This window comes from Anthonomus grandis, chromosome 5, assembly GCF_022605725.1.
Source record: "Anthonomus grandis grandis chromosome 5, icAntGran1.3, whole genome shotgun sequence".
Taxonomy (NCBI): Eukaryota; Metazoa; Arthropoda; class Insecta; order Coleoptera; family Curculionidae; genus Anthonomus; species Anthonomus grandis.
The window spans coordinates 34,540,538-34,559,180 of record NC_065550.1 but is presented as its reverse complement, the minus strand read 5'-3'; the positions used below and the strand labels follow the sequence as shown (position 1 = coordinate 34,559,180).

Here is an 18,643-nt window from a genome sequence, read left to right as displayed (position 1 = left end):
AAAGGGTGAGCCATCCCTAAGCGCAACATTCAAATGGTACCACCCCTTCTGTCATAACTTAAATGAAGGGTTTTCTTGAGTAGTATTCATAAGAAAAATTGTCCCATTTACCACTCAATGAAACCTTTAATTGAAGGTTTGACAAAGGGGGTTAAATATGTATGTGGTGGTTCTCATTCAAACTCTTCGACAGTTTTTCCAAACTGCATTTTTCCAATTTAAATATTGAAATTGAAAGTTGAGACACCCTGGATGTATTGGGCCTTAAACCATATATATGCTTTCTTTTAATTTTATGAAGACTCGCGATTTTTTTGCAATAAAAATAAGAGAAATACCATGTAAAGCAAAGAAAAGAATTTTACATGTTAACATTTATACATAAACGGATTGAAACAAATATACGCGTGTTTTACTATTTCTTTTCAAAAGTTTCTAAATTGTCATTAGATTATAGAAACCTAAACAAATACTTGAAATACCCCAAGCTACTAAGTCGCATAGGTATCGCGAACGTCAAGAACCACCTCCCTGCAAATTTTAAGGGAAGAATATCGAACATCAAGTCAAGCTTGTCCAAGTGGCTTAATTGGGTGGAAAAATTATCTGAGTACTTAAAAAAATATTCCAGGCACTACGAGTAGATCTATTGCCTGGAACTGCCTTAGTACTTATTAGAAGACTATTCAAGGCACTCAAGGTATAGCTCAGATCTCCGGAATAGACTTAGAATTCCTTAAACGACTCATGAAAGTACTCAGAAGATTTTTCCAGGCACTTCAAGTCTCAGTATGTTTCATTCCCTTTTTTGGTTTATTACTGGAGCTATTCAAGAAGTATCTAAAAATATAATTTTGAATGATTTTGATGAGAAATTTAATGCGGAATATCTAGTTGGCCTTTTCCAGACCAAAATTCCACATTTTTGATTCCCGCGGGACCGTCTAGACGAAAGGAAATCATCAGCATAACTGGCCCGGGTCCCACACGCTCACAGATAATTGGGTTTCAAAAGTATTTATTATTAAAGTAGTTCATGACGTGTGTTTCGTGTTTGTTCAGATTTAGCGGGATGTTCTGGAAATCTCACGGGGTGCCGAATGTCAGTTTGATTAAGGCAGCCTAAACAATAACCCTAAATAACTAAAATTCCTATCGACGTATTAATGGCAAAACTATTATTTATTTATACCAGTTGAGTTCCGGAGATGTTGCAGCCGGCCGTAATTCATATCTTGTCGTTTTCTATTAGCCGACAAAGGGCACTCTACGGCAGGCCATTACTTGAATAGCAGTAATGGTAATTCCGCCCTTTATATTGTTCCGAATTTCGATTATATACATCTTGCTTTGAAATTAAGCGGCCCTATACCCACTTTGTTATATCGGCTTGAAACTTTGTTATAGAACGGAAATAGTTTCAGAAATGGCGTATTTATGACATATGAGGGTAATGTCTGGATAGGATAGGCATTTCAATAAAAGCATTTAACTGTCTGGATATATTCTGAGAAAAAATTAATATTACTTGGTGTTAAAAATTACCTATAGTTAACTGACCCAAATTACCCTTTGTTCAGTCTCGAGTTAAAAATAGTGATGAATAATTAGCAGTGCTCTGACACATTATCTAAAAAAAAACAACTTTTACATAAGCATCAGTTTCCCCATTTACACCTTATAACAAATAAATTGTACTATACAAATCTAATAAAACTCCAAATAACTAACAAAATCACATTTTTATTTCCTTGAAAAAAAATCATTTTTACATCAATGCAATTTAAATACAAACAAATTTCAAATCCTAAATGCATCCCCAATAGTTTTTTTTTATTTAATACATCCTGGAAGTTATAAACCCTCTGCTCATTGCAAACCCGACAACCAAAGTCACTGCACTAACAGTCAATAAAGATATAGCCACATAAGAGACATCATCGTCAGAGGTTTTGGTTTGTTCTTCATGTTTTAAGTATTTTGACTCCTTGGGTACTTCCGGTAGATACTTTGCTTCGATTCGTTTGACAAAGCTGACCAAATTGGGCCAAGCAGACACTAAACTGCTAATACTGTTTGATGGAAAAGGCACTTTAAGCAAAGGGGCCACATAGCTATAAACAATAACATCCAAGCTAGTCGGTGAGTCTCCATGGAAGTAGCTTAAGGTACCTAGTCTGGCCGACAGGGATGACAAACATTCTGCGGTCAAAGCACTTAAATTATCACGAATAATCTCCATGGAACAGTCAGTGGCATACATGCTCTGGATGAGATTCTCGGCAGTCTCTTTGGCTCTGTTTATATAAAAAATACTTAAAGGCCAAGGTAAGGCCCTCGTGAACCACACCCTGGTGAACTCCTCAAAGTTTCTTTGATCCAACCAGAACACATACTCTAATGGTCCGCGCAGTTTCATTTGAACCATGTTCGACAGGGCCAAAGACTCACTTTTCTGCTTCGGGTTCAATTCAAAATCCAAATTATAACCCAAGGTGTTTATGTAGGGCACAATTTCACTGTATGCTCCAAAGGACAAGTGTTTATGTACGAAATATGGACCGCTATAAAAGGTACATAACTTTATATTGTTCAGCAGTTTGATCTGTAAGGGCACTTTGGCGATCGATGTGTAGAGTAGGGATTTTATACAGTCGACGTGCATCGAGGGCAAACCGTAGTCGCCGTCGTAAATGTATAACGAAAATTTATCGTTCGCGGTCATTTTTCGGAGAAAATTCACTGATTTTATAAATTTTTTGCCAGTTTGAGTGTTAACATTTCTTTGAGGTTATAAATAAAGTGAGGTTAGGTTGGAATAAACAATGTTGACGGATCGTGCATTCGTTTAGCAACGAAATTACTGAGCGGATCGGTTCGGAGTAGGGTCATGTGGTCAATACGGGGCTTAATCTATGTGAGGAATGTTTGAATATAGGAATGTGTGAAACAGAAGAATTTTAAGCTTTAGGGAGTTTCTATTTTCGGTAAATTAAGTTTTATTTTAGTTTTTGAAGTTTACATGGCAACGCTGAAATTAATAGTGTCAATTTATACACCTATGACATTGTTGACAGTTGGTGACATTTAGGTTATGTTACCTTTAAAGTGCAATACCACAATATTTTTTTATTTAAATTCCTATTTAAAAAAGTAAGTGCTTACACTATATTATATCAAAATAAAAAAATGTGTCATGTGATAACGTTGCAATTACTAAAATTTGACTACAATGACAGATGACAGTTGGCGCTGATTTTAGGTCATATTGTTTTAAAAATGAAAATCCTAAATCTAATTTAAAAAATGAGTTTTCTGGGCCTAGAGGTGGAATTTTCAATGCAAGAAGTGTGTACATATAGTAAACTAATGGAACTTCTAAGAAAAAAGTGAGTAAAATAAAGAAATATGGAAAAAAGAAGTTTTTTCCATTTTTCTATGAACAGTAGGTAGTAAGAGGTTATAAACTTGAGTTAGGATGTGATAAACAATGTTGACATATCGTGCATTCGTTTAGCAACAAAATTATTGAGCGGATCAATCTATAATGAGGTAATTTGTGATTAATACAGGGTTTAATTAAGATTATTTTGGCTTTTAAAATTTATATGGCAACGCTGCAATTGTTAAAGTGTCAATTCATAGACCTATGACAATTGATGACATTTAGGTTATGTTAGCTTAAAAATTTAATACGACAGTATTTTTTATTTAAATTCTTATTTAAAAAAATAAGTGCGCTTACAGTATCAAATACTAATCAAAAAGTGTGTCATATTTAACTTGTGAAAATATCTGATAACGTTGCAATTACTAAAATTTGACTATTACTAACTATGGCAATGACAGATGACACTGGTTTTAGTTTATGTCATTTTGAAAATAACAATTCAAAATATTATAAAGTGGGGTTAGGATGCAATAAACAATGTTGACATATCATGCATTGGTTTATCAACGAAGTAATTGAGCGGATCACCCTGGAGAAAGTTTATGTAAGGCTAAATCCAAGTCTGGAGTGTTTTAATATAAGACTGTGATTCATTAGCAAAAGGATTTTAAGCTTCATGGAATTTTTATCTCCGGTTAATTAAGATTAATTTGACTTTTGAACTGCATGTGGCAACGCCGCAATTACTGAGAGTGTTCATATACCTATGACACTACTGACAGTTGGTGACATTAGCTTGTAATAAAATGTAATATGACTGATGATATAATATGATTTAAAAAAGTAAGTGCACCTAGTATATTATTTTTCAAAATCATAATTAATTTGTGGAAACCATGTGACAACGTTGCAATTTAAAAAAAATTGTTTATGCAAATGACAGATGACATTAAGGACAGTTGGCAGTTGACGCTGGTTTTAGGTTATGTTATTTTGAAAATCCTAAAACTAATTCAAAAGCTGAGTTTTCTCGCTATAAAAGTGTAATTTTCAATGAATGAAGTGAAGTGCTTAAACACAGTAAACTAATGAAACCTGTAAGAAAAAAGTGACTAAAATGTTTTTTTCCCATTTTTTTAAAAACAGTTGGTAGTAATTCCTCAATAAAACTTAACCGCTTTATGAGGGCCTTAGAACATAAAATTTCCACTATTTAAGCTATTTCAATAGAAACGGCTCTAAAAGCGCCATTTTCTCACCAAATGGAGGTTATTCGGGTGTGTATCCCATAAAAGATCAAACGAATTAAACCGCGCGTTCTCGTTCGATGGAAATCTCTTACGCGACGTACGAAATCGCTCTCCATCAACTTTCAGGCGCATGTTAATTACCTTTTTCTACCCTAAAGTATAATGCGAAGTAGGAAAAAAAAACGTTCTTTTGTCGAAAGTATGCATTTATCGCATATATATACACACACACACTTCACTCGACTACCCAAGAGTGTAAAACCCTTTGAGGTTATAATTTCGCGAATAAACTCGAAATAAACGGATGAGTGGCTGCGGTCGACTTTCACAGCCTCTCCTTTAACTGTTATATACATTTTTTTTGGCAGCGACAGTTCAAAATGGCGACCATTGTCCGCCATCTCGAAAATTGTTATTCAAACAAATATTTCCATTAGTCAATATTGGGAAGGAAAATATCGTTTTGTATTAATTCGCTCTTTGTTCTCTGGATCCTATTTGTCTGATGTTATAGCAGAGGGATAGCCAGAAGCCAAGCAGTTATTTCCAGTCTATTAAGTCACGCAATCAAATCTCCGAAATGAAAGATGGAATTGGATAAGGTTTTATATTTCTGGCAATCGACTATCGGTCTAAACAGACTGGCAATATTCCGGTTAATAAAAAGCATATTGGAACCGTCCTCGCATTTTCTTATGCTAGACATTTATTACGTCGGTTCGATGAGAAACAAATGTTATCTATCAGGGTATGATAAAAATATTGCAGAAATTTTCCAATGATTCCACACGAAAAGAATCTAATATCAATATTACTCTAGAAGTCTGGAACACACAAAAAAAAATTAAATATCAAGAAGGATTTTAAGAGAACAAAAAGTATTTCACCAATCCAGCATAAATAAAAAATGAATTAAAATACCAGAAAGAATTTTAAAATCACTTCAAATGTACTTTAAAAGCGCGGAAATTAAAAAAATGCTTTGAATGTCTGAAATAAACAAATAATCCGCGATCTCACTGCCTTAAATAAAATTGAAAATAATTCAAATATCCTGAGAATGGTTCAAATGCCTGGATGAAATAAAATGCGATTTAAACCACCTCGAAGGAATTACTTCAAATGCCTAGAATACTCGTATATTTTGTATGTATAAAAATCTTATAATTTGTTTGTAAATATTTATAAACTTTATAAGATTATAATAAATTATAATCTTATAAAGTATTTGTTATAATGGCCCGTATGAATAAAAGTGAAGCTTTTGCTTATAAGCAAAAGGTAATGCTCTGAGCAAAAGGTAGAAGCATAAGGATTTACTTCTTTACATATGAATAACGATAACCTTTTACTCACGAGCAAATGCTTCATAATAATGAGCAAAAGGTGGCGAAAACCCCAGGTCGAGACTTGTTTAATTTCATGTGATTACGTTTGGCTCAGACTAATAAGCTGGTTCCTTTGTGTCTGTGGTTTCATCTATATTTCTTGTTACTCAAGTAGTAAAAAAAAGCAAAATGACTTCTAGTGAAGAGGAAGTTGAACCACAGAGTAATATTAGTGAATTGAATTTTATTGCAAAGGAGATAGACATACATACCCTGAAATTTTGATGAAATCACAAATTCCAAGCGCAAAGAAAAAGAAAAACCTAGCTGTCGAAAGAATTACAGCTAAATATGAAGCTTTTTTTGGAAAGAAAATCGAAATCACCAAGTTAATGAAGAAAGTTAATAACATGAAAACAAGACTAAAGAAAAAAACAGATTTATGTTTTGAGAATGTATGGTTGATAGTTTGTATTAAATATTTGTTAGTTTTACTGTCATGGCGAAGGGGGTGGGTGGATGTGCGTGGGTCAGGATATTTTTTATGGGGTGATGGCGGTTAATACAGCAATACGAGCGGTTAATCAGCAAGATAATTTGATTAATCAAGATTATAAGAGGGTAGGTATGAATTTTACTGTAGCGCATTCTAATATTCGATCGATGAATACCGGATTTGAAGAATTTTCAAATTATGTGTTTGATTACGACTTTGCCATTTTGGGACTGTCAGAAACGTGGTTAACTCCTGAGCATGATAGCAGTAGCTTCGAAATTCCTGGATACAAACTTATTAGGAGAGATCGAGTAGGAAGGGGTGGAGGCGTAGGGATATACATTAAAAACAAATATAAAAATGAAAATATATATTTTAATGTAATTTCAGCTGATTTTGAATATGCTAGCATTAAACTTAATATAAATAAAAGATCAATTCTGTTTACAACTGTATATCGTCCGCCTTCATCTAATGCGGATCATTTTATTGATTGGTTAGAGGAAATATGTAGCTTATCCTTGCCATTTTACGATCAGGTTATCTTTGTTGGAGATATTAACATTGACTTTTTAAAACAACATTCACCGAAAAAAAAACTTGAAAGACTCTTAGAAATTTTTAACCTAAAACAGGTTATTACAGAACCTACTCGAATAAATTTTGCTGCAAATAGTTTCAGCCTCATTGATATTATTATAACAAACCAATCATCAATCATAAAAAAATCAGGTTCAGTAAGTATTTCGCCAGACATTTCAGACCATAATATGGTATATACTGTTTTGGATTTTGCCAAGGAACGTGATACTGTTAAATACATCCAGTATAGAAATTATAATAATATATATCGCGATCAGTTTAACTTAGACGCAGAACAGCTACCATGGGATAATATATATTATACACAAGATATAGATAAAAAGATTGGCATATTTAATAGGAATATATTATTTTTAATAAATAAACATGCTCCGCTATTATCCAAAAAGGTAAAAGAAAAACCGTTTACGCCGTGGATTACAAATAATATTAAATTTCTTATGAAAGAAAGAGATAAGGCTCATCGTAGATATTTGAAACAAAAAACTGAAGCACACCTCCAGTACTATAGGCAATTAAGGAATTTCACTAAGCATGCTGTTGCGAGGGAAAAAATCACCTATTTCAACACAATGTCACAAAAGCATGGAAGAGAATTTTGAAATGCTGCAAGAAAATTAAACCTTGGCTGTAAGAGGAATTCTGGCTTACCAGACAAGTTTTTAAATGCAACTGCTCTTAGGAACTATTTTTCAGGTTTAAATACTACAGCTGATACAACTTCAAATAAAAAACTTAATTTTTATAAAGCTAATAGGTATTTTGACACAAGGTCTTACCTAAATTTTACACAATTGGATGAGCCAACATTAATTAAAATCATTAAAACAATACACTGTAACGCAATAGGTGAAGACTCCATAGGCTTAAAAGATCTAGAAATGTGCCTACCATATCTTATAAAACCATTATTAAATATTTTAAATAGCTGCTTATTACAAAATTTTTATCCTACAATTTGGAAAAAAGCTATTTTGAAACCTCTAGCAAAGGTGGCTGATCCAAAAGGGTTTGAAGACCTCAGACCCATTAGTATACTGCCTCTGGTTTCTAAAATTTTAGAAAGGTTTGTGCACCAACAAATATGCAGCTTTATCGATTTTTACAATATCATCCCGGACTGCCAATCGGGTTTTAGAAAGCACTTTAGCACTACCACGAGTCTAGTACACCTTCTTAATAACTGTAGGATAAATGAGGAAAAAAAGGAAATAACATGTCTTGGATTATTGGATTTTAGTAGAGCTTTCGATACTTTAAGCCACGAAATGTTATTAGCAAAGCTTTATTATTTTGGTTTTTCGAATAACGCGTTTGATTTCTTTAAGTCATATCTTAATAATAGAGTGAATTGCGTAGTAATCAACAAGGCTTCTACAACTGAAAAATCAAGTTATTATCCTGTATCTACTGGTGTTCCCCAGGGTTCTATTTTGGGGCCGTTGCTTTTTTCATTGTATGTTGCAGATATGAAATCCTGCATAAAGTACTCAATGTTACAACAATATGCTGACGATTCCCAGCTGTATACTTCATTTTCACGTGAAACTCTACCCATAATAGAAGAACAATTTAATAAGGATTTAGAAAATATAGATAACTTTTCCTGCGACCATAATTTGAAATTAAATTCGTCTAAATCATGTATAATTTTTCTGGGTGGTGGAAAGAACGCCCTTAATGCAGCAACAACTTGAAATGCAAAAATTCGTAATGAACAGCTACCAGTAGTACGAGAGGTCAAAAACTTAGGAGTATACATTGATAGCGGTATTTCATTTCAAACTTCAAACACATATAAAGAATAAGCTCAAAATTGCATACATGCGCTTAAGAAAACTTTACGGCTTAAAAAATCATTTACCTCCTAAAACTACATATTTTTTATGTAACACACTTGTTTTATCCTTATTTGATTATTGTGATGTGGTATATTCGGATTCATTGACTAAAGACTCCGCTTACTCAATACAAAAACTTCAGAATTGTTGTATGCGTTTTTCCTACAAAATTCCATTTAGAAGTCACATTTCTCCTTATTTAAACAATAACTTAATTCTAAATATGAAAAATCGTAGAAAATATCACATGTATTCCTTCGTGTATAAAGTTATAAAAACTATTATATTTAGCTAACAATTTTACAAATTTTCTTCATGAGCATAACACTAGATTTATAAATTTATTTAGAATACCACAACATAGAACAGCAAATTTTCAAAAATCTTTTGTTTTTGTCGCCTCTCAACTTTGGAATAGACTTCCGGCTAATTGCAAAAGTTTTCCGTTTACTGCATATAAAAAATATATTCGTAATAAACTGCTTGATTCTCAAAAAAACAATACTTAATCTACAATAAAAATTAAAAGAGCTGAGCCGCTCGGCCTTCTATTGCTGTCTACTTATTATTGTTATAAATATTAATTAATTTACCTTTCCTGCATATCCAGAACCCCCGCCTGCTTTGCCTTACTTTAATACTTAAATATGATACTCAATACATGCATGTCTCGATTAATTAAGAAAATCTTTTTTTTTTACTTTTTACTTTTAAGGTTTTTGAAGGGCTATGCCACACAGGTTCTATCTTATGATGAACCTGTGTAAACGGTTCTCTATAATCGAGGCATGGTCCTATTTATCATGTATTTGATAGGTTGTACAACATATGTATATTATTATGCTACAATATTGTATATGATTATTTATTTACCTTCATGATAAATAAATTTGTTTTGAATTTGAATTTGAATTTGAATTTGAATTAGATATTAATAAGACCGGAAATCGAAAAATAAAGTTATTGGACTGGGAAAAATTGTTGTTCAAAGCAATGGAAGGTGATACAAATCCGACAGTTAGTAGAATTGCAGGTAAGAGTTTTAATTTTGTTGATTTTTTTTTCTTAAATGTGAAAAACTACTGTGTTTGCGTAATCAAATTTTGAGGTAAAGTCAGTTTATTAATCTTCTTTATGAAAACGAAGGACGGATTATTAAAACTGAGTGTCATGCCATGTCAAAAGTCAATTGTAATTTGATTTCTAGCCACTAGTTTTCAAGGCAACAATACTTCTCAATTTAATCTTCTGTGCTTGACTTTTTTTCTTTTGTGCCATTTCGACGTCTTTACAGGGGTTTTCACCTAAAACTCCGACCTCCGATTTTCCATAAATGAACAGAGATAATTTAGTTAGGTAAAAAGTAGTTGATAACATGATAACGGTCAAATACAATTTTTGCAAGGACAATTTATTAATCGATATCAGGGACCTCGTAATTACGAAATTTTATAAGTATTATGTACATCCAATTTATAGACGTTTTTGTCATTTACCCTAACTCGGTCGGGTCACTCGTGTGTTTGTAATTCTAACCTAATTTTTCAACAATAAAACTTTTATCACCCTGCAAATAAAAATATTTTTATAGGGGCCAAATCTTGTGGCGTGTTACAAGAAAAAAGTAAAACTGCTATAAATGAGAGTGCGTCATCATCAGTAACAGAAAGTAACAATCCTGGCAAGCAAAACTATGCATATTCCCGCGTTTCTGCCACACAATCCTCAAAAAGAAATGCATTAGCGACATACGAAACAGACGAAACAAGACGTTTGACCACTTCAGAGCTGCAACGCTTGGTATTATTAGAACAACTGAAAACCACCAGGGTGCAGAGGAAATACTACAATGTGAAACTTCAAGAAATAATGGAAAAAAGTGGAAATATTAAAAAAATTACAGCTGTAGGTTTACATTGACATATCTGGACTTGTAAATACTTTTTTTTTGTTTGGTATTTTGTTTTGCACTATATTCGTTTTTGTTATTACTACATTAGAATTAATTAAAATATTAGAAACCATAATATAATGGTATTTTTTTGTCCAGTATTTTGTAAACAATAAATTTAAAATAAAAAACATATCTGAGTTTCTTTTCAAATAAATAATTTATTACATACATATTCCTTACTAACTGATGTGACAGAATGAAAAGATTATAGTAATTTCATCGGACCCTTTATCATATTTACTAACAATAAAAAAAATAAGCGCTTCTTTTCAAACGGAATCATTTAGGTAATTTGTAACATGTTTTTTACTAAACTGTGTGACACAAAGATGAGTGTTTCTTTCTAAACGGAAATAATATAAGCTATTAGATAATTAATACTAACCTAGGTGACACATGGATCAATTTATTAGATATTCATATCGTAGATTATATCAGCTAAATTTTGTCTCACTTCCTGTCCTCGAGTACGAACATGGTCGTCTTCTAAGTCAACAAAATCGTTTTCATTCTTATCAATAAAGAGTTCATCTTCTTGAAAATCTTCATCTCCCAATGTTTTTGCAATGTTGTGTAAAATAAAACATGATATAATAATATTTGGAATATTTTCACTTTTAACACGACAAACATACTTCAAGATTGGAAATCGACGTTTAATTTGCCCAAAGCAACGCTCGATAATTACTCTTTCTTGTTTCAAAAGATTATTGTAACTCCTTTTAGTTGGATTATCGGGATTGCGAAATGGAATCATGAGCCATGGCTCGATTCCATAACCTTCGTCTCTAAGAAGTACGCTGTTCCTTGTTCTTGCCATAATTTGCCGAACTTCCGAATTTTTCCAAATTCTGCTGTCGTGGACCGATCCTGGCCAACTAACATCAACACTAGTGAACATACATTTGGCGTCACAAGTTGCTTGCACGTTAAGCGTTGCTTTTCCTTTCCGGTTGATATACTCATCACCATGAAAACTGGGTTTTTCTATACCGATATGCGTACAGTCTAACCAATTGCAGTTGGGAAACGATATTTATTTTGCCATAAGTCCTTTGCTTCCATTATAGCATTATGAGAAGTAGGAAATTTTATCCACTGATTAGCTTGCACAACAATTCTATTAACGACGGTATTCACTGTTCGTGATACTGTTGACTGCTCTACACCAAGCTCCTCACCTATACCTTTTTGGAATCCAGGATCAGCCAGATACCTTAAACATATTTTCATCTTCTGTAAAGAAGAAAGAGCACCACCTCGCGTTTCTGTAGAAGGGCCCAGAAAATTATTAGCTAACCATTCCACATTACAATTTTCAAATCGAAATAGACTTTTGAAATCGCTATTTTGTGGAGACGACCGAGGTTTATAATATTTCACCTTTCGCAAATTCACTACTTCGGCCATTGTGAATATTTTAGGCACTACGAACAATTTATTTAACCGATCCGTTATCTATTCTCAGCAGGTGAGTCTAAGTCTGACTAGATGCAACTATTTTGAAGGATATGCTCACGACTGGAAGTAAAAACTCACTTTTATTCATACCATTTACTTTCGATGTAAGCAAATCCTCCTTTTGATAAGCATTTGCTCCGTACTTGTTAGAAAAAGGTTTTACTTTGATTATTATTCATATGGAGGGAAGGATTTGCTCTATATTTTGCAAGTATAAGGTTTTGCTTCTTTTTATTCATTCGGGCCAATAAGTAGTTAAAGTAAGTAAAACCATATTAAATACCAGGTAGATCACACCTTCAATGATTTTCATCGTGTTTTAAGATTCTTTTTGTTGGACAATCAGTTTGACATATCTCTTCTGATTTTAATTGCTTGAAAAGAATTTTCTAACTTATTTTAAAAATTGGCATAATTCTTCCAAAATACAGAAAATGTTGACAAAATATGTATTTTCTTTTAAGCAGTTAAATTAAAAAAAAAACAACTCTGTGGAACAAGCAAAATTATTCTAAAACAAAGAAGACTGTAAGCACATTTTTCCAATCAATTCAAGTATTATTTTGTTGAACTCTTTGAAATTAGGACAAGGTTCTTTGAACTTGAAAGATTCTATGTTATTTTTCTTTTAACCTCAACTCCCTGATAGAAGTTTAACCTTTTTCCAGCTCATATGGAAGATTGACTAAAACAATTTTCTCAAAAAAACAGAGGATCATTAAAAACGTTTACTTTCCTTCAAGACATTTAAAGTAAATAAAATTATAATAAATGTCAGTTAGGCAGTTCCATGTTTAATAATCATCAACTTCATCAATTTAATGATCTTCATTGTTTTCCATTTTTACATGTAGTTGACATTGTTGACTTCAACTGCCTGGAAGATGTTTACAATTTTCCAAAAACACTTTTATGATCTTCAATGTTATGTTTCTCCCAGTAATTTAGGTCACTTTTCATATCTTGTAGGCAATTGAAATGATTTTTAACATTATTCCATCAGGCATTTGTTTATTTGTTCTAGGAAACTGAATTATTTTTTATTTTATTCTAAACATTTAAAATCATTTTAAAAATTATTGGAGGGATCGAACTGTCCTGAATCCTCAACATCTAAGGGGAGTGCAACACATTGATGTTACACCACATAAAACCGTGTAACTCTTATTCTACTTTCAGTTCGAAGGACCAGTTAAATTAAAACTTAAGGCTTACTTCTTTACATCCCCTCATTACTATTGTAAATATAATAATATACTTTACATTTATTTACACTTACACCTAAAGTTAAGGGTACAGTGAATTTTTACTACTAAAATTAATTTAACTTCTAACAACACTTGGAGTACTTACAACGAAAAACTACTCTTAAAAAGCCATTATTTAAACCTTTTACTATTTTTAGAATTTTTGAGAAATATCAACGGTGTGAAAAATGAGGACCTACTTAATGACTATTTTTTCGCATTTGGAGCTACTTATGCAATACCTATTTGTTGCAAATATTTAATTGTGACTTTGACAGTGTTGTGGTTTTTACAACGAGAATAATAGTGATAATGTTATGTTTAGGCATTTTTATTATATTCCAGGCATTTGGAATGATTTTTTATGAGTTCTTAGTAAGTGAAGTATTTTTTTTATTCTAGGCATTTGAAGACATCAGGTACTTCCTGGATCCTAACTTAGATAGGAACAGAAGAGGTTAGTTTTTGTAGCTTCCATGCACTTGAAAGTATTCTTACCTTTATTCCAGGCATTTGGAATTTCTGCTAGTGATTTAAAATTCTTCAAAGAATGGCGGTCAAATAAGCAGCAACACTTCGATTGTATTACAAACTCCTATTTATTTTTTTAACAGATTTTCATTTTTTGACGAACGGCGGTCGAATAAGCAGCAACGAATTAGTTCTACTACGAACTTTTTTGAATTTTTTAATTTTTGGTGTAGGGCGGTCAAATAATCAGCAAAAAATTGATTCTAATGTGCACCCTTATGAATTTTTTATTGGTTTTTGCAAATTTTACTGACACCCAGTATAAAGTGCATAATGCTTATAACTCACAAACCAGCTGAACGCAGAAAATTTTCATTCTTTTTCAAATTGATTCCATGGATATTTTTAAAGAATGGACTAAATTTTGAAAAAAAAAATTTTTTTTCAAAAATTTCAAAATAGCCATTAAAAATTAAATTATTTAATTAAGTTCATTAAACATCTATTTTAATATCTTTCAAAAAAAACTTTGGGAGGATTATAAAAAAAATATGTTTTTTCCAAAAAATCGACAAAACACCCATAAATCGAAAAAAACCTGCCAACACAGACTCAAAAAAAACGCATCAAATTGATTCGACATATGTTGCTCGAGCGGTCGAATAATCAGCATCAATTTAATTCTACTGCGAATATTTTAACGTTGACCTATAACCTGTAGTCTTTTTGTTACAAGCCCTTATTTATTGTAATACACACTTCCTAATTTTTTATTTGTCTAAGAACAGCAGTCGAATAAGCAGCAACAATTCGAATATATTATGAACTCCTACTTATTTTTTATGATTTTTTTAATTTTTAGAGAAGGGCGGTCGAATAAGCAGCAATAAATTGATTGAGAGGAATTAAGATAGTTGCTAAAAATGGTAGGTAAGGATTTTCAAAAATGTTTTCAGCTTTATTTTGTTTTTTTTTTTGAGCTTATATTGCAAAGGCCTGGTACAGGATTATAAATTTAAAAAAAAATTAATTAGTACTAAAATAAATAAATCAATAGGGGTGTGTAGTAAAATAACTAGTGGTTTCTCAAAATCAGATCCACCGATCGGTGCTGCTTATTCGACTGCCCTATAAACCAAAATTTTTTTCTACAAATAAATAAATAGGAGTATGTACGCTATATTAAATAACTAACAGTTTGTGGGGTTGGTTGCTACTTATTTGACCGCCAAACAACGCTTTTTATATAAAAGATGGTCTAAGCATTTTTAAAATATTACAGAAAATCATTAAAGGTTTTTTCCTAAAAAGTAAAAAAAATGTTCTCTTCCAGGCAGTTGAGGCAACTGAAAGCCTGGAAGTAAACACCTGATTTTTTTCCAGGCAGTTTAACTACCAGTTTCCATCTTAAAAAAAAGTAGGAGTATATGTTAAATTTAGAAACGTTACTACTTACTACTACTCTGTTTTTGAATATATTTTTATTTTTTGCACTCACATTTCTGCTGTTTAGGAAGTGTATACTTTGCTACATTGCAAATTTTGTTGTGTGATGTTTTTTTCAAGTGCCTTCTAGTCCTGTCTTTGCTTGATAAGTTAAATGTTACTTTTAGAGCTTCATCATAGTTTTCCATAAATGATTAAGTTTCTATGAGGTCTCTTTTTTGTCTTCTTTCTTTCGCGTTTTAATTAGGAGTAGATAAAGGTAAGTAGTAGTTTGTAGCATCATTGTTACTTGTTCGACCGCCACATTGGTCCAACTTTATGCAAAAATATTTACTTTTTTATAAAAAAAAATTAATAGGAGTGTCTATTAAAATAACTAGAGGTTTGTAATGGAACAGCTAGTCTAGGCCCGTATTAATACATCTGAAAACAAAACAGGAGTGTGTAGTAAATTAACTAGAAGTGTAAGGGTTTGTTGCTGCTTATTTGACCACTAAACCGTCGTAATTTATTCCAGAATTCTATTTGTATAGTATGTCACCTAATAACAATGAATTCAGCCACTCATCAATCCACCCCTTTGAATTAATAAAAATCTCAATGTACTTGTCAGCAACCATAATAAAAATAAACTTGTCACTCAACTTGGCCCTTAAATTACCATGTAAAATTCAAAAAGGTCGGCGAAATAATATAAAAGGGGAAGAATCCAATGTTTGAGGTTTCAATTTGTCACGATGGCGGAGCCTTTGAGAGCCATCTTGCAGCTAAACATTCAAATTTTTAAATACCTTCTTTTGTGGCCAAACGCCTCGTTTGGGAGGGCCCTCAATGTGCTTTTATTGTATGGATATTTTGCCTTAAATGTGTTTTTTTGCACGCCAGTTGTTTGGGCGGTTTTATACCAAGTAAGAGTTGATACACCTTATTCACTTAATAATCTATAAACAATAATTTTTCAGGTGTATGTTGGTATAGAAGACATTGACGTCATGCTAGAAGCCTTAATAGCTATCTGTGATATCATGGGGTACCTCATAGCTTATGGGTGTTTTTTAAAAAATAAGGAAATTATCGAAAATATTATTAAAGATATTAATATATTTTTGAAGTATTGTCCCTCGAGGGTTGTTAAGGATACGGACTTATTGTGCATCAGTTACACCAAATGTGAATTAATAAAGTATCACGTGAATAATAATTGATTTAAATTGATTTTTGTAGATATGATCGTGTATGTGGCCATTGGGGTGGCCTTCAATCTAGTATGGCCACTGGTTTCTCGTAATTCTTGTATTGCCCAAAAAGGTACATTAAACTTTAATTTTTTTATGTAATTTGACATTTTTTTTTCGAAAAGATTCCGAATTTTACTTGATGCACGACCCTTGTGGCATGCCAACCCACAATTTCTACCCTTTCGATGCCAACCGACCGGAAATCTTTTGGTTAGTGTATCTTATTGAGGGCGTGTACGTCTGCCACATTTGTTTTGTCTTTTCACTGGTGACTGTCACTATTATTGGTAATATAGTTGTTTTTTTTTTTAATTTAATTTAAATATAAACTACAATTTTACAACTTTAGGATTGATGATGCACATTAAGGCTCAGCTGAAGTGCTGCGGCAAGAAATTTCAACGTATCAATTACAACGGTGACAGGGAGGGGATTCAGAAAGAGTTTGTGATTTGCGTGAACTATCATCAAGAAATTCTAGAGTAAGTTGAGAAGAAGAGATTTCCTATGAGTATTTTTTCTTGCGCTAGGTACGCTAAAAGGACCTTCAATGTCTTCAAATCGGTGGTAGTAGGTTATGTTTTAATTACGTCATTTGCCACGGCCGTGATTGGCTATCAGATCGTCCAGGCCGATAATATCCAGGATAGGTTGCGGTATATGATGCTCCTGTTGGCCTGGATGTTCCTGTTTTTCCTGATATGTTTGCATGCCCAAAAATTGCAAAACCAGGTAAGCTCTTTCTGTGACATCATATATATTATTTAAGAATATTTTTAGAGTGTCAGTATTGCCGACTCAGTATACAACAGTAACTGGTATATTAGTTTAAATGACGTGGATCTTAAGAGGAAAATTATGATGGTGATTGCCAGGGCTCAATATCCTTTATATTTTAAAATTGAGTATATCGGGGTGGTGTCTTTGCTTCGATTTGTGGCCGTACGATATGATTTATTACATTTCTTAGGTTAATGTAAAAAAGTTTCATTTTTAGGTTATGAAAACTGCTTATTCGTTTTTCACCTTGCTTTTGACGGCCACTGGGAAAAAGTGAATCGGATCGTGTTCTCAAAACGTGCTTCATCTAAAAATTGTAATTAAATTAAATATATGCACGCAATATAGGTTTTCATTCATTGTTAGTTTAGTGTTCATAATAATTAATTTTGTAAATACAAATGAAAAGACAAGGTCCAGGGACTGTAGTTATATGAATTTTTTTAATCAAAAATGAGCTACTCCAGCTGACCAAGGATCAGAAAGAAACATAAAATGACTTGGATATAATGAAAAAGCCTACCTATGTTTTTAGCAAAACTATATTAACTCCCTGGAAGACATACAAAAATCCTAATAGCTGGCATAAAAGTGAAAATACTTGCATGAAAGCTATTAATACTTACCTTCAATTTTATTTTTTTTTAATAATTAATTCAGAGTGGTGGACTATAAGTGACTGGATCCATAACATTATTAAGTGAGATACTGATTACTCGCAAATAGAATTTAAGTTTCATAAATAAGCAGCAACAAAGCCTTACACTCCTAGTTAATTTAGTACATACTCCTAGATCTTTTAGCAGACACTCCTATTTATTTGTTGGTTCTGAACTGTCTGGAACAGAACAATTTTCGCAAATTGGAAAATATTTTAAAAATGGCTTGTAAAAAATAGGTTTTTTCTTCCAGGCTTCCAATTAGGCTAAAATATTTTACATTTTATTGAACTTCCAGTAGACAAACCTCAAATAAAAAATTCTCTTCCAGGCACTCAAAGAGAAATTCAAAATGGCTGCTGCAAAAAATGTATTTTGAAAATTTTCGTTAGTGTTTCCTCAATTGCCTGGAAGAAGAGTTTTGTGATTTTTTTTAAAAAGAACAATGAACGGTTTTTGAAAAAATATCAAAAAAGTT

General features: G+C 32.3%; 2 protein-coding genes and 1 long non-coding RNA gene across 3 annotated transcripts; 2 read left to right on the top strand and 1 right to left on the bottom strand.

The window, feature by feature from the left end:
• Positions 1 to 1,723: 1,723 nt before the first annotated feature.
• Positions 1,724 to 2,814, bottom strand: LOC126735962 (metaxin-3). The gene has a single exon (XM_050440086.1). The coding sequence runs from the start codon at positions 2,723 to 2,725 to the stop codon at positions 1,838 to 1,840; it is 888 nt and encodes a 295-aa protein (XP_050296043.1). The 5' UTR covers positions 2,726 to 2,814; the 3' UTR covers positions 1,724 to 1,837.
• A 294-nt stretch (positions 2,815 to 3,108) lies between these two features.
• On the top strand, positions 3,109 to 14,401 carry LOC126735963 (uncharacterized). Its single transcript, XR_007660568.1, has 3 exons — positions 3,109 to 3,389; positions 13,974 to 14,028; positions 14,081 to 14,401. It is a non-coding gene; the product is annotated as an uncharacterized LOC126735963 (long non-coding RNA).
• A 1,352-nt stretch (positions 14,402 to 15,753) lies between these two features.
• Positions 15,754 to 17,865, top strand: LOC126735961 (odorant receptor 67c-like). The gene is made up of 8 exons (XM_050440085.1): positions 15,754 to 16,396; positions 16,451 to 16,658; positions 16,713 to 16,796; positions 16,849 to 17,013; positions 17,076 to 17,208; positions 17,257 to 17,458; positions 17,507 to 17,668; positions 17,724 to 17,865. Exons 1-8 carry the CDS (start codon positions 16,226 to 16,228, stop codon positions 17,781 to 17,783), a joined length of 1,185 nt encoding a protein of 394 aa, XP_050296042.1. The 5' UTR covers positions 15,754 to 16,225; the 3' UTR covers positions 17,784 to 17,865.
• The last annotated feature ends 778 nt before the right edge of the window (positions 17,866 to 18,643 follow it).

Coding starts and splice junctions, on each gene's coding strand:
- LOC126735962 (XM_050440086.1), bottom strand. CDS start 2,725: ATGACCGCGAACGATAAATTTTCGTTATACATTTACGACGGCGACTAC.
- LOC126735961 (XM_050440085.1), top strand. CDS start 16,226: ATGGCGGAGCCTTTGAGAGCCATCTTGCAGCTAAACATTCAAATTTTT. Junction 16,797..16,848: donor TTCTTGTATTGCCCAAAAAG/GTACATTAAACT, acceptor TTTTTCGAAAAG/ATTCCGAATTTTACTTGATG. Junction 17,209..17,256: donor TATCATCAAGAAATTCTAGA/GTAAGTTGAGAA, acceptor TTCTTGCGCTAG/GTACGCTAAAAGGACCTTCA.